Below are 21,444 nucleotides of genomic sequence, written 5' to 3'. Positions count from 1 at the left end.
CGTCACTATTCCTAACTTATATAATCCCTGCCCGAGGCATATTCAAAATAAAAGGGGGTGAGGCCGAGTTGCGTTAGTAGCAGTGTTGCCACAGTTACTTTGAAAAAGTAATCTGATTACTGATTACTCCTTTAAAAAGTAACTTAGTTACTTTTAAAATCAAGTAATCTGTAAAGTAACTAAGTTAGATTACAAGTTACTTTATTAGTTACATTCAGGAGTTGCCGACAACACCCCTGCCGCCTCAAAATAGAAATGACAACCGTTTTTGGCAACACACTTTATTGCATTTATGCCAGAGCCTGACGGCCCCGACTTTTTTACGCCCCTTTTTTAGGCTTCTCCTTCGTTTTATATTTATTTTAATAATTAAAATGAACAATGAGATGTGCTGGTGGAAACAACATGAGACCATGATAGCTTGCGCCACTGTCGAGATTGGTTCCTGTGCGTCAGATGCCATGTCACTTAATGTTAATACTGCTACTGTCATTCGTTTTCTCTGAGCAGGTATCTATCGGATTGCTAAATGACCAGGAGTAACGTTAGGCCTAAATGCCTTCCGAGAGTCTTTCGAGACGTATTTAATTCTGATCACTCAAACAAAGCATTGTTTGAACAAAGCAGAAGGTGCATGAAAGCATTTCAAACTAAACCGGACAAATGTAAATATATCTGGTTGTTTAAACCACATGTGTAAATTTTACTCCTGGCAAATAATTAAGAAATAAATGTGTGAGAGCGTGTTATGGTGTAGTCAGATAGATATGACGGTGCTACTGCTACATCGCTGCAAATGAGTAAAGCAAGCCAACGCAAATGGCCGTTAATGAAACTTTAAAATAAGTCACACAAAACACAATCATCTTCAATATAAATGAATGAGACTAATGATCTTACCAGTGCTTAGGTCGCTCTCTCTCATATTGCGATCTTTGAATTTGAAATGGGCTGCTGAATAAAATGCTAGAATCTTTTGCTTTGATGTAAACTCCGTTAAATGAGCATAGGCTATACCGCGGGAATTGAAGATCGGATTTATATTAATTTAGCTGAAGTCTAAGGTAGGCTATAAGACAACCTGCATGTCCTTTTTTTTTTTTTTTTAGATTGTGTAGCCCGTTTCGTTGTTTTGAGCGCCGTTGCGAGCAATAGGCTAATCTATCAGCCTGCCTCAGCTCGTCAGAAATGCCTTTGTGGTGGTATAATAACTAGCCTACTTTGTTTTTAATGTCAAAGTGGTTATATTTCGTTTCATTTCTTTATTGAGTTCATTTAGAAAAATGTTTAGAGCAATTTTTGTTTGTTAAATTAAAGTTTTAATTTTTTTATGTGACGACCCAGTGAGTTAACCGCATGTTTAATAGCCTAGTCTCTCAAACCAACTCTTGAATTGTCTTGCCTATATAAACTTTAATTTAACAAACAAAAAATTGCTCTGAACATTGTTCTAAATTAGGATAAAAAAGAAACGAAACGAAAAATAACTACTTTGACATTAAAAACAAAACTGAACTATTTTAATGGCTGCAACAATGTAAAAAGTAAAATAAATAAATAAAAAACACGGGCTCCAGCCGGACTCGGGCTGAGAATTTTGATAAGCTGTCGGTTTTTACAAAGGAAAATGACTAAAATAGTAACTCACAGTGACTTGGATAAGTAACTTTAATCTGATTACTGGTTTGGAAATAGTAACGCGTTAGATTACTCGTTACTGGAAAAAAGTAGTCAGATTAGAGTAACGCGTTACTATGTAACGCGTTACTGGCATCACTGGTTAGTAGTGTGTAAACTCGCAGTTATGGTAAAACCAAGAGGCAACCTCTTGAAGCCAATGTGGAAGTGATTTGGGGATGGTTCACCCAAAAAGGAAATAAGCCCATGATTTACTCACCCTCAAGCCATCCTAGGTGTATATTACACTTCTTTCAGACGAATACAATCATCAGAGTCCTGAAAAAAAGTCCTGGCTCTTCCAAGCTTTATAATGGCAGTGAATTGTTGGGTCGTTTTTGAAGTACATAAAAGCGCATCTATCCACCATATATCGGATAGGATAGGGCTGGGCAACAAACTCAAGCCCCTCTGACATTTCTATTTAAAAATTCTCATTTTAAACTTCTAATTCATGACCGGTGTTTTGTTTTGTTCTATTCTCTGCACTTCTGCTCTCATCGATACGCTTTCACCGCAAGATGACTTGTGCACCGTTGACCACCAGAAGCGGGTTATTTTAGTCTATAAAGTTTTAAATATATATTTTTCTTACACAAGCACACCACTTCATTTCAGAAGGCCTTTATTAACCCCCTGGAGCTGTGTGGAGCAGTTATATGATGGATAGATGCACTTTTATGTCGTTCAAAAATGACCCAACAAGTCACTGCCATTATAAAGCTTGGAAGAGCCAGGACTATTTTTTTTTTATTATTCATCTGAAAGAAGAATTTCTTATATAACTAGGATGATTTGAGGTTGAGTAAATAATTGGAATTTATTTTTTTGTGAATTAACACTTTAAACGGCAATTCGTAGACTGGCCGCTAGAGTCAGGCTCCATAAGGGAGTCAAATCTCCCCCATGTTAAAATGCACACCTTAACAGCCTGGAACAAAATTGTTTTTTGTCTATACGGCTAATTTTGCCCTTCATGATAACTGTGAGGGGGTGAATTTTGTATAACTCTTCCATTTAAATGATATTAAGTCTTAAAGTTCTGCATAATTAAGGGCGTGGCCAATTGGTCGCGTGACGCAACGTCCAACTTAACACTTCAAAAATGCTCTTAAGAAACCTACAGGTGACTTCATAGGCACTGCGTCCATTTTTTATTTTTTTTTTATGGGTATAACACACTCAAAGTGGTTGACCAATCATAACACACTGGTCCAGCCGGTCAATCACAGGTACATTCCACTTTTTTTTGGAATGAAGGGCTTCATAGAGATTGGAACAAAACAGCATTACTGACAGACTAGGAAGAGAGGTTCTACAAACAATTTTTTTTTTTACTCACTCAAACTGGACAACACAGTCAAGCATTGGAAAAATACATTTATTTACATAAATCAACCAGAAACTATAAATTCAAATGCCGTATCTGTACAACTTACCATTTATACAACATACATGTTCTGTATTTGGCATTATGCTTCATCTGTACAAGAGGAGACATTATACATATCCCATTGAAATTATACAGCATGATTAAATGCTGAAAATCTGAGAATTTTAAATATTTAGGCAACAGAATAACTGTTCTACTACTGCTAGTCTTGCAGTTGGTGTAGATTAACACTTTTGTTTTTTTAGCAACTACATCAACATTAAGCATGTTCTTTCAGTGTTACGCATATCATGAAGCTCTAATGATGTGCTTTAGCTCTATGGACAAATGGTACTACAACAGCTAATTAGAGATTAAATGGCGTTAAAGGTGCAGTAAGCGATTTCTGAGAAAGCTGATGTTGCTTCGCTTCAGCTATGATAGAGACTTTCACTCTTACATTCCATGTTCATGCATTTTTGGAGCGGAGAAATGAAGGAAGGAGGGTGTGTGTCTTTGAGTTAATTTCAAATATCAACAAGGTTTCTCAGAAATCGCTTACTGCACCTTTAATTACACAAGCTCATTAAAATAAAACACCTGCCTCTCAGCACACTGGAAGATGGTTCGTAAATCACACTGTAGTGTACCGTTGCTCAGTATGCCATTACAAAACAGCATTTTGAACTATTTATACACGGTTTCTCCTATATTAGGATCTAATTCATTAACAGCAACTGACGTTTTTGAAGTCATTAAACAATGATTGTTCACCAAATACACGGCCTTTAAGACACACAGGCCTATATGGTGTCGTGGTGTATTAAAAGGCCACTATTACTCTTAAAGTTCACTGCTCTTCCAGAGGCCATTTTATCTTATTATGAAACCGGTTTATTAACAGCATTTATTAGGCATCAGGTTACCATCACAGTTTAATGGAGTAAATAATTAAGGACCAAACACTCAGACTGGATTCTACAAGGCTCTTCACAGACTAAATCAAATTATCACATGATTTCTGAATTATAAAAGTGACTCCCTGAAACTCAGACCTCAACACTGCAAAGACAGAAAATAACGATGATCGGCCAATTAAATTATGAGAAGGCAAGGCAAGACGATGAATTTCACAAAAGCTTGGCAGGGTCATATTTTCCCCCCAAATCAGCATAAAAATGTTAGGATTTTTGCTTCTTTTTTTAATTTGTGGAATATTTGAAACAAAAGACATTTGTAAAGCATCATTTTAATTATATATGTAATACTAAATCTAATCCATATTGAAACAAAATAAGTCTAAGCAAGAAATATTTAAGGTGAAATGGATACATTTCTTTGTGAAGTTCATCTGAGAACCACCACATAAAAATAAAAAAAAAGCTCATTACAAACTGCTTTAGATATTTATGTTTGCCTTTAGTATTTAATATTGCATTCGCTCAGCTAATTAAGGGAGATTTAGCAAAAGTGCTTCATGTGAAACGGCACGTCGTCGTTTGTGTGTTAAGGATACTTTAAAGATTCATAAAGATAGTGATTAACCTGAACAATTCAATATAAAACAAATCACTTATTAATATAAAACGTTTTTCAAATATTTATTTTTCCTCTATTTCTTTCTTAAAATGTCAAAGCCCATAAAATAAGTAACACACGACTCCCAGGTCTGATTATGTCGATTGAAATAAAGCTGAATCACTGTTCGAACGCCGAACAGAATGGTCACATTCAGGGAAAAGAAAACCAAATCCAGCGTCTGTGAACATGTCCAGTAGTGTCTCTCAAAGCTGCGTGAAATCAGAAAGACTGGAGCTCAGGCCTCGTCCAGCTCGGGGAAATTGAGGATTTTGCGATGAGCCTGTCGGAGATACTGCTGCTGCTTGAAATAGACCTTAAACGCCCCTTTAATAGCCACAAACGCAATGCCACCCTGAGAGACAGAGAGATAAAGTCATCAGTATGAGGGTACGTGTGAACATATCATAGGCTTGGGGCCAGATTTACTAACAGTTTGCGTCAGTGCAAACTCTCTTTTGGCATTAGTAAATCCTGACAGTAGTTTTTAAAGACAAGCAAGAAAAGAATTAGTGCTGAAAACAGGGTTATTTTTACAGCTGACCTTATTGCGTATGCATTTGTAGGAGTTTCCCTTCCAGACGCAAAATTATGGGAGGAGAATATTTAAATGAATCTCACAAAGGTGATTTACTAAGGTTTACGATCGTCAATGTGCTGGTATTTGCACCATTATAGAGGGTATGCATTGACTTCACTTTCCCATCGGAACATACCCCTCAGCCGGACTGAGTGGCAGAAGAGCTGCTGCATGACTGGAGTTAATCGGGCAAACTGAGAAAACGTGAGTAAAACACAAAATCTTTAGTTTAAATTAAAGGTTGGACTCCATATAATGTTCCTTACAACTACAAACTCAAAGATCCAGTGATAACTGAATATTGACATGCAGCCATGAGCCTGATTTCAACACCAGGGAAATACATACAATACAATATAGGTAGGTCTAAAATAAAATGATTTAAAAACTTCAAATCAGGCAGAATATACAATGATAAATATTTAATTGACGAGTTGTCAATACAATATATAATTTATAGGGTATGATTTCCCCCTAAAATTCAACATATTGAGACAAAATAACAACAGCAAATACACGTTTCACTGCCTGGAGGTCAGCTGTTTGCTTATCTTTTCTGTATCTTTTGGCACCTCACATTTATCAAATCTGTTTGTACAGTCAATCGCAAAGCTTGTTCCCATTTTATGTGTGTTTTCCGTGGTGTTCACGCTGAAAACCCAATCTTTTTGCCACTCAGTGGGCGTAACCACAGTGACTCCAACCGACGGTGACATCACGTGCATACCCTCTAATGCCCAAAAAAGCATATCTAAAGCCGGATTGTAATTTTCACTGCTCTTGGTAGATTGTGTCAGGTTGTGTTTAGGGATGTCCCGCTTCCAAAATTCCAGTAGGCTGTACCAATACCATAAAAATTGGACGGTACTCAGTACCAATTTTGGTACCACAGCAAAATGTTTTTATTTTTTATTTTATTAAACTAACTTTCAAAAAATTTATTAAACTCAATGAGTTTATTATTTTACGATGATAATCATTATAAGTTAATAATACATACACATTTAAAGGCTGTTTAAAAATAAAAAAATTGTTTAAAGTTCAAGTAAAAAATAAGCGACCATCTAGGCATAATTATTATTATTAGTAGAGGCGTATTATTACATAGAGACGTAGCTAAATCTACTGTGCAACAGTAGCCTAATATAATCTGTCAATTTCTTCATGTTACACCAAACTTTTATTTTGACAGTGTGCCGTGAAGACCTTTTTCAGTGATCGTGTTCATATGACATGACAGTTTTCTTGAATGAAAGGTACATTTTTATGGAGTGATGGTTCATGTGTCCTTATATAGTGACACACAGCAGTTGGAAGAGACTACAAAGACAGCGAGCGCAGGTATGAGTTTGTTTGAGCTCACCCGTCATTAACACAGAACATGAAGGAGTAATGTTGAAATATATATATATATTTGGCTTCAGTCTGGAGCCCTGCGCTTAGATTAACACGGAAGTGACTGAACAGCTGCGGGTACCGGATATACTCAGGAGTCAGTACTACAGAAATGCTGGTATCATCACATTTGTAAAATTTCAGTACCGAAGTGCTTAAAGGCCATGATATACTTGTGACATCCCTAGTTGTGCTGCCCCTGTTTTCTTTAATTTGTGCACTCTCATCTGTGCTTTTAAGGAATTGCGCTCTCACACTAGCTTGCCCCGTTTAGTAAATCTGGCCATAGTTTTCCACCATATTCCTCATACCAGAATGGTCCTCTGAAGATTTGAGTTGACGCTGCTGAACATCAGTTTACCCACGATGGTGGCGATGGTGGGGAACACGAGAGCGCCGCACAGAATCCGTGTGGCCGACACGTGATCGGCCAGAGGACTGGCCTCCGCCGGGATCCTGGGCACGGGGCAGCCGATACCTGCACATGACATAACATTTTTAGTGACAATTTCACTAAATCTTGTAAGAAATACATGCAGACAGTGACTAAAACTTTTTGCCATACCTACCAATGCCACAGCTAAAACTATTAGCCTAACTAATTTAAATGAAAAACATTAAATACAATAAAGACAAAAGTAGTTTTCAGGTAGAGACATTGAATAATCAAACACCGGATAGTTTTCACTGTATAAATACACATTTAAACGGTAATTAATTCATGTATGTGGATATCTATAAATATAAAACAAATCCAAAATGACGTAATATAGACACATTATTTATATAGTTATAGGTTTTAATCGTATTTTGAATTAGCTTGTATTTTAGTAATTTTAGTTTTAAAAAAAATAATTTTGTGCTTGTTTACTTTTTTTCATTATTATTATTTAAGTCCTATTTAATCATTTTCAGTTTTTAATAAAACTAAAAAAAAATTAGTTCTTTTTTATTTTATTTCTAGTTAAACTAATCAATTTAAAATTTTGCCTTGACTACCTGAAATAAGATGTTCATCTAATGTTTATATCTTATTTTATTTCAAAAAACAAAAATGCTTTCGCAGTTTTAGTTAACGATAACAACCCTAGTCACCGCTGACCTGGGAAGATACTGTTGAGGATCTGAAGCTTATTGGAGTATTTCCTCCAAATGCGGAGCACATAATCTTCCCAGCGAATCATCTTCCCCAGGATTAGCATAACCGGGATGGTGGGCAGGCCGATCAACAAGAAGAGAGGATCAGCCCGTTCCATCACATCCAGACCTTCCTTATGACCCACAACCTGCGAGACAGACAGACAGATTGTTAAGAATCAAATAATGCTTGTGAAATCAGTTGAGCTGTGAGTGACGCCCCACCTGCATGACTGTGACCGCCCCGTATGTGACGGCTGTCCAGTAAATGGATCCCACCATGATACCAGCAGCAGCAAACGGGCAGGCCTTCGAGATCAACCTGTCGGCCAGATCCAGCACATACACCACCGGCCCTAGACACAAACACAGAGACTCTATAAAAAAATAAATAAAGGTCCTGCCTTAATTATTAAGTGCAATCAACTTGGATGTTTAAGTGATTTAAACTTAAATTACATTAAACTGACTTTTAAAAAAATGAGTTGAATCTTGTATATCCAATGAAAAAAGAGGAAAACCTCTTACTTAAAGTGATTTAAAGCCATGTAACAAACATATGATGTCATAACTTACTGATCGTATAATTTTTTTAACATGCTCTTCTGGTAAATGTTTTTGAAGAAATTAATACTTTTACTCAGCAAGGATGCATGAAATTGATCAAAAGTGACATTAAAGATATTTAGAGTTTTCCAAAAGATTACAAATAAATGCTGTTTTTTTATTTAATTATTATTCTGAAAGAAGCATTAGTTTCCGCACACACAAAAAAAATATATATATATTTTCAACATTGATAATCATTAATGTTTTTTGAGCAGCAAATCGTCTGAAGGATCATGTGACAAGACAAAAAATTCAGCTTTGATTTCACAAATAAATTACATTTTGAAATATTATAATAAAAACTAAATTCACTGTTTGTACTGTATTTTTGATCAAATGAATGCGGCCTTGGAGAATCTTCCTAACCCCAAACTTTTTAACAGGAATGAATATCCTCATGTAGATATTAAGCTATATACACACAAGAACAGACAAAGTCAACAAGTTGATAAATGATAAATGAATGATTCTCTACAAATCATGTGACTATCACAGCTCATCAAGAGGGTGATGATGAATCCAGAAATGAAAGTGTGACTGGTTTCCCGCCTCTCCAGCAGGGGGCAGAAGGTGCTGTTCTGAAGTGAAACAAACAGGGTGTTGGGAATCATTTTAGCCTTCCAATGTTCTTCTGACAATATTATAATAATTCATCAGAATTTGAAGTTGTCTTCTAAAAAAAACTCCAAAAATGTTTTGTTTATTTGAATAGGGACAAGTATGTCACATAAACACGTTTCATACTACAACATTTTAGCCGAAGCTAATTCTCAATGTCCGTCCCTAGTGAGCCTTTACAAAATTAAATAATACACAGTAAAATTAAACAAAATAATACAATATAAAACAATATCAACAAAGCTGACAATCAGTGGTCACATATTTAACTTCTGATTAAAGTGTCTTTGAGTTTGTGTTTAAAAATGACCCAGTTTGACTGGCCCACCGGTGGGCCCATTTGCCACTGCATGTTTAACACAATATATCCTATATTTATCCTGATCTAATGTTGACAAACTATATATCATTCGAAAGCTTACGAACTCAAGATTCATCCTGTGCAAACCGATTTGAAATCGGACCTTGCGTTACCATGGAAACGGTGCTCTAAATTATTCTAGCGGGCTCCTCCCCAAGTGGCGTTGTCATGTTTCATATTTATTTAACATATTTATTTAATTTATAATAAAAACCTTTTCTAATCTTGACAAAACGCATATCGTCGGAAAGGTCTTAGTCTCACGGTTCTATATCTGCAAACTGTTTTGTGATATTTACACAAAAATATATACATTTGACACAGGAAAATGCATTTAAAAAAATCAATGGAATTTCAATGACACCCGGTGGCTATTTGTGGTACAACGCCTAAACAAAATCTCATGGGAACTTCAATTTTTGTGATATCAACTTCAAATTTGGAACACAAATTGATTAGACATATGGCTTTGATTTGATAGTAATTTTAGAGTCCACATTATTTTGTAACATATATATTTTATATTAAATATTAAATATCTAGTACAGTATATTTGATTTACAGTACATTTAAACTTCCATAACTTTTTTAAACTTACATTTTTTGAAGTGATTTCACTTGAGCAATACTCTGCTGACTGTCTTCTTTAAAATGAGACCAAACTTATGTCTATATTCCAAAGCATTCTTGAATTGCAACCATTTAAGTTTGGATAGTGAATTTTCATGTATATTTTCAAAAAGGGGGGTGACACTTAAGGGGTTAAGTTCAGAAGTCAAACATTTCCAGACCTTTGTGCCTTGTACAGAGAATACTGATTGTCCAAACAAAGTATTGCGTCTCGGAATCTGACAGTTCCCGTTCTGAGCTCCTCTAGTCCTGGGTTTCTTTCTTCTGTTAAACACCAAAGAAGAGATTTTGAAGAATAAGACCAACCAAACAGTTGACGATAGCCACTTACTTACATGGTAGGGAAAAAAATACTATAGATATACTCTTTTTTTTTCTTTTTCAAATACAAATTTTTAGGTGAACTATCCCTTTAATTCATTACGACCATGTAAACACTGCAAAGTTAATGGGAGCGATAACCACTTTATTGTTCGTCCCATGTGTGACCAATGATGACTAGATCTTAAATGACCACTGCAAAGCACACAAGTCTCACTGACCTATGCTTTATGAAACAGTCCTAAAAAGGAATGAGGAAACATTTAAAAGTGGAAATCAAAAGAAAATCATGCAATATTTACTGACCTACAACCTGCTTTCCTCTCAACCTATAAATACCCTCCACTGCAGGAGATGTCTAGGACGACTCTCTGAAGACTGAAGAGGCTATTTTCACATTAATTTCCTCCTTTCTCTGGTGAATCATGACTTCTTTTTCATTTCCACTTTCTTCATTTATCATACACAGAGCTGTGGTTTGATGTACTGCACTAGTATTTAGTATCTGGGCAATGAGGCCAGTTTAACATACTTAAAATAATTTAAACTGTTTTTTTAATACAAATCATTTACTATGCAAATGGTATTTATTCTAATGGTTTTGAAAATATATATCACTAGCCTTATTTTTTTCCAAGCAAACGTTTTGTATTTTATTTTATTGTCTCATATTGATGCCTGAAAAAAACATATGGGCTGACTCTCTTTAGAGCAAAACCAAAGAACAAAACTTCCATAAAAATGTGTCATCTAATCAAAAAGTTCCTGTAAAGGTTGTGAGAAGTTTCTGTGTGTAAAATAACCTTCGACACATTAATTCAGCTCTCAAATGCAAAGCAGACACTTTTCTGGTGTGCGTGTTGTGTGGTGGGGTGTGTGTGTGTGTGTGTGTGTGTGTGTGTGTGTGTGTGTGTGTGTGTGTGTGTGTGTGTGTGTGTGTGTGTGTGTGTGTGTGTGTGGTTGAGATCACTAACCCCCTCTCGAGAATATGAATATGGAGCATTCTGATGACAGCGCCGGAATCTGCTTGACTTTCTCTCTAGGACTGCCGCATGAACCTAATGGCTACTGGCAACAGGAAACATTCGGGATAGTTCTGCTGCCGGCCACAGATTCCATTATTAAAATCATTAAAAATAAACTCCACTTAGCAGGAATACATCTGCAGTCTATTCTCCCTCGTTTCACACCAGCTCAGCAGCTCTGCCAAAGAACTGCTGTGGAACAAGGACTTTCTGTTCCCTACGAACCCTCTCCAATGCCAAGCTGCATAAAACAACTTCAATGTGATGTCATCTCAAGCTGTCTGAAGAGCATCTTGAAAGTCAATCAGGAGTATTATATTTGAAAAAGACAGATGTTCTTTCATCTTCTTCGTATCTGCCACTTTGCTCAGAAAAGCAATTGCATAACACACCATTTAAAACCCATTTCTAAAAGATACAGATGCATGAGTGGAAAACTGACACTAACATCAAATATACTTCAATTACTGCCTAAATAACTGATTCCACATAGGGAAAAGGAAATACATTGAAATCTAAATCACTTGGAGGTCTTTATACGTGAAATAACTCTAGATGGGTTTAATGGAGTACAGCATCCACCAAGACATCACTCATTATTATAACCTAAATATAAAATCCAGCAAACTGAGCCTGGAACATGAACACAGTGTCAAACGAAAGGAATCAGTGTTTGTGAGATACTGCTCTGCATTGTTATGGAGGTAATATGTGGAGGCAGTTTCCCTTCTGTCTGATGTCAAAGGACGTCCTAGACCGCATGCGGGCTGCTGCAATCACACAACTGAATGCGCAGTATTCGTGCAAACAGTACACGAAGACCTTATGAAAAACATAAGTATCTTCTCTAGTCCGGGTAGAGGCGGGTATTTGTTTAACAATCGCTCCAGTGGCCGTGCTCAGCTCCACAACAGTCGGTCCTGCTCTGCTTTACACAACAGTAACGTTAATAACCGCATGCATGAACATGATTTCTGCCCGAAGACCACATGTCCCAAGATGCTGCGCTCAAACTTTGCATCATCAAACTACGCATTTGTTTTGAATAGGCGCCCTCCAGTGGACGGAAAGTTGCATAGTGCACCTTTAAACAAATGTCCTTCATTGTATCAACTCAAATTTTTAATTTCAATAAACTAAAAATTAAGGTTACATACTAGATTTCTAGGCTAACAAACCTATGTTGTGAATGTATATCTTTAACTACAGACTATCATTAGAATAAACGGCTTAGTAATTACCTGAATTAAGTCTCAGGAAGCATTAACACAGTTGCGCAGTGAATTGCAGTTCTTTATTTCCGGTTATGTCCATAAAATAGGCCGATACTGAGTTGTTAACCAGGTAACCACTCTGGCTAATACAAGCTTTTTTCCAAAACCTAGTGAGTCAACTACCTAGACAGCACTGTATCATAGATAACCTCGCTACATCAAGGCTGTTCTAAAAGCTGTGGGTAAGATATGTTGTTTTTCCAACACTAACGGCTGTTTCACACCGCAAGCGTTTCACTGTAACTACACCGTCACTCCAGCTGCAGACGCGCAAGAGTATTACCACTGGAAGCGTTTGTACAGCGTCACAGCAGCGGCTCCCACAATGCTAGAGCCTACCTGTCTGAGTATTACATACTAAACTAAAAGAAAGTTTGTCATATTTTCTGGCTAGTTTAATTTACTTTTTATAATCACAACCAAACTTTCACCCAAACTGAATAATAAAAACAAGTTTAAAGGTAAATCTTCTACAGATATTTTTTATTCTTTGTTTTCTTTCATGACATACTCCAGGTCTTATTGTTAAAACACACCGCACGTGCTTCTTGTGTGCATTTTGAGCGCTTTTTGTGTGATATATTTATTTTGGCCATCAAAAGTGTGCTTTCACTTTACACCGTGACTGCAGCTGCTATAGAGCCTATATATACCTGTCTGAGTGTTACATACTAAACTAAAAGAAAGTTTCATATTTTCTGGCTCGTTTTCTTTTCTGGCATAATCCATTTATTTCTAAAACACACTACACATGCTTGTGTGCATTTTAAGCAATTTTTGTGTGAAATCATATTTATTTTGTCCTTTAACGCCGGTTTCACACTGCACGCGTAAGCAGCGCGTATTTTTTTCGGCATTCACACCGGCAGCAGAGGCAGCAGAGGCAGCCGAGGCAGCAACGCGTAGCAGGAGCAGAGCAGAAGCGTCAGTGCCCGTTTCGGCGTCGGGTCTATTTTTGACGCGCTGCTCACGATGAATTAAAGCCACAGTACATTGTTCTGATCAAAATTAACCTGGTTAACATGAAAAATAACACATTTAACCATGAAATAATTTAGTGAAGTGTTCCGTGTGTTTCTCAGTCACCATATGACATCCAGCGCTGTGGGGAAAAAAAAGTTCTACACAGAAACCGAAGTCACTGCCATAAGTTTTTGCCTGAACTACAAAACTAATTTTTAATAATGTATGCCAGTTTATCTTAAATTAAATATGAATTAAATTATGTATATATTATAACTATATGCTGGCATAACAGAAACAATAAACAAAAGCATGTGGTGTCACAGGCAGTGTTCTTCAGAGTGCACCTGGAAAGACAGCAATGGACGACACTCGTCTCATCGTGGAGGTTGAGAAGCACACAGTTCTCTATGATCCACACAATTAGCTTTATAAAGACTTGAAAGTGAAGGAAAAAGCATGGAAGGAAGTTGCAGCGGCTCTTGGTGCTGATGGTAAGTCATTTTAAAGTGTTTTTGACAATCTTTCGTTATCTCACGAACGAACAACTAAATATAGGCAAATAGAATATTAATATAGCACACATTCACATGTAGATAGACTATGATGTGCGTTATTTTGTCATATTTAAAAAAACGTTTTTAGATAATTTGCTCATTTAGCCTACAATATATCATTAAGAAGTTTCCTCTTAGTTATTACAGTCATTTATGAATTATCTTTAAGAGGTTTATGATGGGTAATGCATGTAAATTTGATGCCTATCCAATATTTCAAGACAATTTCCTGAAGTTTCTCTTTTTAGCAGTGTGCTTTTCATGGACATGGCCTTTCTTCTATCAAAAACTCGCACTAAACGAAATAAAAAACATCTGAAACAAGTGTTATTTAAACGATTTTTTAAAATAAAATTAGCTTCATGATAAATCTTTGCTTTATTTCCATTTCAAATACATTAAAGAGAAATGCAACTACCCATTGATTATAGAGTACTCTGTACACAACCCGCGGTTCAACTGCGCGCGACAAACGCTGCCTGTGTGAAAGCAAAAAGTGAGCGCGCTGCTACTGCTTTACACACGCGCTGCTTCGGCGCTGCCTACGCCCTGCTTACGCGTGCAGTGTGAAGCCGCCTTAAAAGTGTGCTTTCACTTTAATTGAGCGTCAGGAGCGCAGCAAAAATAGGCTGGCCGCTGAAACCCCCGCTTCACTGCTGCTCACGCAACACTCCTGCTTGACTCTCACGCGCTGCTCCTGCTCCCGGTGTGAATGCACTCATTGATTAACATGGGCGCCGGAAAAAATATGCGCTGCTCACGCGCCGCTCACACTTGCAGTGTGAAACGGCCGTAAGGCAGTATTGCATATAGTACCTATTTGAAGGAAAATCCAGAATGCATTGTAAAATGTGCAGGAAAAAAAGTGGAAAAAAAAATATTATAAATATATTTAGACAACCATTTAAGTTTTAGGTCAGTAAGATTTTTGCTCACCAAGGCTACATTTGTTTAATAAAAATACAATAAAACCTGAAGCATTGTGATTTATTTTTTTTATTTATTTTTTCAATTTTAAGTTACTGTTTTACATTTACATTTAATCTTTTAGCAGACGCTTTTATCCAAAGCGACTTACAAAAAAGGGGAGAGCAATAGAAGCAACGAAACAAACAAGGCCAACAACCTGTAAGAGCTGTAAGAAATCTCAGTTAATTGGCACAGTACACAGTTTTTTTTTTCTTTTCTATTTTGATATGTTTTAAAATGTATTTTATTCCTGTGATGACAAAGCTGAATCATGCCCTGTCACATGATCCTTTGGAAAGGCTCCATACTAGTTAGGATGCTGCCTATGTAGACTGTGAGGCAGTTCACTAGGCTTTAGTAGACCAGGCATTGAATTCAACAATGATTCATGAATAAACTGACACAGAATCAGTTCAAAAGAACAATTCATTCTTGAATCAGACTTCACTGTTCACGTATCTTTTGTTTCTCACTCTTTGTCGGACAGTTCAGAATGCAAGCTCATATAGCCACTAAAATACGAAATGTTGATTTGGAGATTGAGACAGGCTCATATTTTTCTGTCTGCCTCGCAGTTGTTGCTTAAGTTTGAAAGTTGAACGGGGAGCAAGATGGGTGTAATTTCACAGCCGGCCACGGTCACCCTGACAACCGTATCCCAGAATAACCCCATCGCTGTGGAAGAGAGCGAGAGAGGACGACAGACTGGCCCTCAGGAGATGCAGTCTGAGGAAGATTATTAGCACAGCGTGAAGAGAAACTAATGCTGTTAGACTCTAACCTGATCAATTTACATAAGAGATGAAACACAAGAGGATGAAAAATGACATTTCGTTCCATGAGCAGCGGATTACTGGAATCACAAGCAAATCCTCATCACCAATATCAAAAGAGGGATTTCTCTAAAATCAGGATTGACCTAAAAAGTATAAAAAACCATGAACCAACTGCAGAGACATTTGATCAAGTCTGATGAAGTCTATGAAAGTGAAAGCATGTCACAAATGTCTAGAATTTTGCTTGTAATGTGTGGTATGTGAAAGTGAACTGTTTATTTTATTCCCAGCAAAGGCGGGGATGATGTATAGAATATTTTCACTTTCAACTTGGCCATTAGTTAGCCATTAAACTAGTTCTCACAACATGAGTATGAGGACGTTAAGATAGACATTTTAATATTAACTCTGACATTAACCTCAACAAAATGGTGTTAAGATCTGTTCACATTGAAAACTATAAGAATGAAAACTATAACAATAGTTATTTAGAGTCAAGAAGATTCAGCAAGGATACATACAATTGATCAAGTGACAGACAGTGAAAAATGTAGGGCCCCATTTTAACGATATGATAGCATGGTCTGAAGCACATGGTGCAGGTGCACTTAGGGCGTGTCCGAATCCAATTTTGCTAGTTTAACAACGGAAAATCCGGTTGGCGCACCAGGCGCATGGTCTAAAAGGGTTGTACCTAGTCTCTTTATGAGTCATGTGTGGGTTTTTTTCATGACGTAACTTGCAATAAACCAACCAGTCTTATCTCTCATTCCCTTTAAAAGCCTGTTGCACTTGCACCGTGGCGGATTCGCTATTTACATGGCGGAATTTGCGAGCGGATAGACTGAACACTTCTCCAGAGAGGATTCCTTTTATTTTTAATATTTAAAAATTTTGTGTGCTGCTGCACATCCTTGTGTGTAATAAGCAGAGCCTATATTACTAACACGCCCCTAAAATAACACAAAAAGCAATTGACATTAGACCAGGTTTTTGTTGGTCAATGGCGCAGTCGTTTTCAGTTGCCTTAAAATAGCAATACGCCTTGTTTTCAGACTAACATGCCAAAGACATAACAAAGACTCATTTTTTAAACAAAGTGGCGCTGGACGTGAAAATGATAACTGCTTAGGGCTAAAACTAACTAGCAAAAAACACTTGCGTCGTAAATGGTGATACATTGCGCCTGGTGTATGATCTTAATGTTATACAAACGTTTTCCATTTCAAATAAATGCTGTTCATTTGAACATTTTCAATTTATCAAAGAATCTTGATAAAGATTTATCACAGTTTTCACCAAAATATGAAGCAGCACAACTGTTTTCAACATTAAAAATAATAATAAATGTTTCTTAAGCAGCAAATCAGCATATTCGAATGATTTCTGAAAGATCATGTGACACTGAAGACTGGAGTACTGATGGTGAATAATTCAGCTTTACCATCAGAGGAAAGATTAGCATTTTAAAATATATTCAAATGAAAACAGTTATGTTAAAATTAGGGGTGACCACGAATATTCGAAGCATCGATATGTGGATTCGCCCACCAATATTACGGTCGAATCTTCGCGGGTGTTATGAAAAGAAGATCATACCATTTTGGCAATATGGGGGTGCTCAATATTTTAAAGACGTGGAGCGGCGCTGCGCTGAGCTACGCGTCCGGTGTGCGACCTCTTTTAAGGCGCTGAGCTCAGCGGCGCACCTTTATCATTCAGTGAGTGTACACACACCGGCGGCGGCATTCGGCGCCTGTCCGCAGTGACTCAGGAAGTTGTTTAAAATCCTGCCGTGCCACAGACTGCCATTTCAAGGTTTTATATTAAATTTATATTATGTTTCCCTCAAATCGTCAATGTACATACTGATTTCACCCTGCGCTACAAGATACACTCATGGTGCAGCTCTTCTGTCAGAAGCCGATTCATATTCTCGCACGTATATAATGTACGCGTCCGGTGTGAGATGACTGAGACACGGCGCTGAGCTTCGCGTCTGGTGTGTGACCACCTTTAGCCACAATCTACTTAAGAACGTGCATGTAAAAGCACTCAAAATGTTCTTTTCCTCTCTATGCAGTTATTGTTTTAGGTTTATTTATCAAAATGTTCTTTTATATAGTTATGTCATGTTATGTATTTCGAACGCAACTTTAAAATGTTATGAGAAAACGTTTTACGAATGTTTATCCACCACATTCCCTTTTATTTAAACCTAAATAAGAAAGCCATTGTCAGTTTGTCTGTCAGTTTTGGTCGTTTAATTAAAAGTTGTTGCTGTGTGCAGTGTGTAAAGGAAAATAAAAAATATTTTTACCCTTCTGCTGACTAGTATCGTGCCCCTCCCAAGTCATTCACACACACACACAGAAGATTCGACTATCAGTCGACCATAGAAAGATTCGACAATTCTGATTCAAATGTGTAAATCCTTAGTCAGGGATACCCTTAGTTAAAAACACTATTTCATAATATTACTGTTTTACTGCATTTTTGATCAAATAAATTCAGAATTGGTGAGCATAAGAGACTTTTGACTGCTAGCGCAAATAACTGTTAAGCTTATCTTTAACATATTAAAGTGTCACTACATCATCAAACATAACTGCAAAACCAACAGGATTCCTGAAGGTATAGTTAGCTTTTGTATATTAAACACTGATTCAAGTGTTTTTAAGAGCTGACTGACACTTCACCATTGAAGAGCTGTCATACCAAGCTTAGGGAACACGATGAGGTACTCAGCATTGCATTGTGGGCAGGCGACGCGTGCGGTGCTGTTGCCCCTCTGCTTCTCATCAACCCAGCGCTGAAGACACGACTGATGAACCCACTTAGTGGAACCACGGCAGCGGCACGGACGCACCCACTCCGCTGTACGGTCATCCTCATCTGTGGCAAAACACACCCAACAACTCCTGTAAAACACACACGAAAAAGAGAAACACATCAGCACTTGGCTAGCTATGCGTTCCTACTATGATTCAGGGCAAAGTATAAAAACCACAAAGGTGAGAAGAAAGTTTGTCAGGCAATTGTGTAAAGTTCAAGGCTCCAGGAGCTAGACTATAGCTCCAGTAGTTATTTTTATAGTTCCAACTCTTAAAAGTATCAAGAGGAGAAAAAAAGAAAACTGCAGAGTAAAATGGGTCAGTGACTAAGCACAAATGAAACGAGATCATGAACTCCACTTTTATCATTCACCAACCAAACATTTTCAAACCAATGTATTCAGGATAAACTAGTTTTATTTACCAGAGTTTTAGATAATGAATCATTCAATTTGCATACAAAATCACGTATGAGCTTCTTTTGCTGACAAAAGCTCACAAATTAAGACTTAAAAACAATTACGATCCTTTAGTTTAATTACATTTTTATATTATTATAGCAGATCACTTAATACACTCTTAGAAGAAAAGGCACTTCAATATATAGAACCATTTAGGGGTTCCCATCAGGGGTTTGAATTGATTTATTTTAATTATATTTTATTGATTAAACCGCTTTACTTTATCCATAGAAAAATAGAAATAACCTGTGAAACATTAAAGCATTATGCATAAGACATTTGTGCTTGTATAGAACCTTTTTTTGGCATAAAGCGTTCGAGAATTGCGTTTCTATACGGAAAACCATTAACCCATTTTTTCTAAGAATGAAGACAAAAAGATGCTTTAGAAGTCAGTATTGTGCATTTTGTTGTCCGTCATCACAATAATGCTTTCCATCCTGTAAATAATCCATGTCAAATCTCTCAGCGTTTCTGCATTGCTGGAGGAAAGACAGAGACTCTGCTGTTCTCTCAGGTTCATGCGACAGATTTTCCGTTCTGTCCGTTTTTGAATAAAACATGAGGGATGAAGAGCTGCTCAGGTGACTGAGATCAGTCATGTGCTCCTGATCATGTACCTCCTGTACCATCAGATGACAATCACAGACCCAAACAAGAAAGCCTCAGTTTGTAATTTCATTTGGGTGTCTGGTACCACGTTACAATAAGCTTTAGCATGTATTAATATCAACATTTATAAAAACACAAATTAAGATTTTTAGCTCCAAACGTCGCTTGTATAATGCATGTCAATGGGGTCTAGACCCCAACTGTGTTCCAACGAAGAAACAAATACACCCACATCTTGGATGCCCTGGGGGTGAGCAGATAAACATCAAATTTTCAGTTTTGGGTGAACTATCCCTTTAACAAAGGTTAATAAATGCTGTTCATTTTTAGCTCAATGCATTGTCTAATAATAATAAAAAAGATTTTATTGTAAAGTGAATCCTTTATTTAAAAATAATAAATTGTGTTAAATAAAAACATATTGGTATCTGAAAGACCAATCGCTTTAAGTTGACAAGCATAAAAATTTCAAAGGGCTCTATGTAGCATTCAGAAACCCTTGTTATAAGCAAGGGAGTAATCTAGCACTCGGAAAGCGTTCCACCCATAGGGGCGGCCATTGCTAACCAAACCTTCACCTGCTGTTAGCATCCCATTGACTCCCATTAATTTTTGAGTCACTTTGACAGTGAATAACTTTACATCTGAGGCGTTTAAAGACTCCATTTGTCCATTGTTTATTTATAAAGAAACACGACAATGCATAAAAGGCTCCATTACCTTGTATCTTACACTATCGCCCTGTAGAAGCTGTTTTTGTAAAAATAGGCTAACGATTGCGTCATAACCGACACGACTCTGTCGCACAGTAGAGAAATTACCGTATAGACAGGAGGAGACGGTCAGAAACAATCTTTTACTGTCTATGAGGCAGTCGGGGGGATGTGGAAACATAAAGTCCGATAAAGTCAAGGGAGAAGAATGGGGAGAAGCCCATAGTGAGCCAAAAGCAATGGGAGAAAATGTTTAAACAACATGATTCAGCTTTCACTTTCCACAACTACTAGACCTTCAACTGTCAGACAGGAGGCTTACGTCACATCTACGTCCTCAAGCTCAGTCTGAACCTGCGCAGTACGCTCAGCCATCAGGAAGTGAGTGCCTCTAATTGACCTCATTTTCAGCCGTTGACGTCTATGGGAACGCTCTGTCCATTTCTTTTACTGTCTATGGTTATAAGTGACCCCGGTGGCTGTTAAGTGAACTGCAGCTGCCAACTTAATGCCCGCACTTGTGCACATAACGTACAAGAGATTGAACATGATTCAAGGCCTGGACATACTCATGACAAAGTTATTTTTCGCTCTTTGCTCAGTAAAAAGAATTACAAAATAAACACAACACCAAAGACTCTGGTGAGAAAACAGCAGTTAAGAAAGCATCGTATTTTAACAATGTGGATAACCAGCTCTGCAATTCACCGGCATGTCGACAGATGAGGTCATTAAAATTACACTGTTTTGATAGTTTGATTATAAAATAACCTACTTGAGACTAAAGTCTATTCAACATTGTATAAGCATTCATTCATTTTGTGTGTCATAGAACGGAAAAGAGGCAAAACATTTTCGAAACATTCTTTAGATTCTTTAGATCTGAAAATATTCCGATTCCATCACATAAGAATTCTTCTACCTGCTTTCAGAGACAACCCCGAAAGTGTTTTAAGTTTTGTTACAAGCTGTTCACACAATA

At 37.1% G+C, this 21,444-nt stretch overlaps 1 protein-coding gene across 1 annotated transcript in view; it reads right to left on the bottom strand.

Moving 5' to 3' along the window:
* Positions 1 to 3,461: 3,461 nt before the first annotated feature.
* The window catches only part of marchf5 (membrane-associated ring finger (C3HC4) 5), a 36,995-nt gene continuing 19,012 nt past the window's right edge, over positions 3,462 to 21,444 (bottom strand). Inside the window, exons 2-6 of the mRNA XM_067420833.1 lie at positions 18,561 to 18,763; positions 7,965 to 8,095; positions 7,705 to 7,888; positions 6,914 to 7,080; positions 3,462 to 4,982 (exon numbers count right to left, since the gene is read on the bottom strand). Of these exons, the coding sequence (XP_067276934.1) occupies positions 4,866 to 4,982; positions 6,914 to 7,080; positions 7,705 to 7,888; positions 7,965 to 8,095; positions 18,561 to 18,763 (802 nt within the window). The 3' untranslated portion in view covers positions 3,462 to 4,865. The remainder of the gene's footprint in view (positions 4,983 to 6,913; positions 7,081 to 7,704; positions 7,889 to 7,964; positions 8,096 to 18,560; positions 18,764 to 21,444) is intronic.

Source organism: Pseudorasbora parva, chromosome 17 (assembly GCF_024679245.1).
Source record: "Pseudorasbora parva isolate DD20220531a chromosome 17, ASM2467924v1, whole genome shotgun sequence".
Taxonomy (NCBI): Eukaryota; Metazoa; Chordata; class Actinopteri; order Cypriniformes; family Gobionidae; genus Pseudorasbora; species Pseudorasbora parva.
The sequence above is the reverse complement of the archived record's forward strand: the minus strand, read 5'-3'. Positions and strand labels throughout refer to the sequence as shown.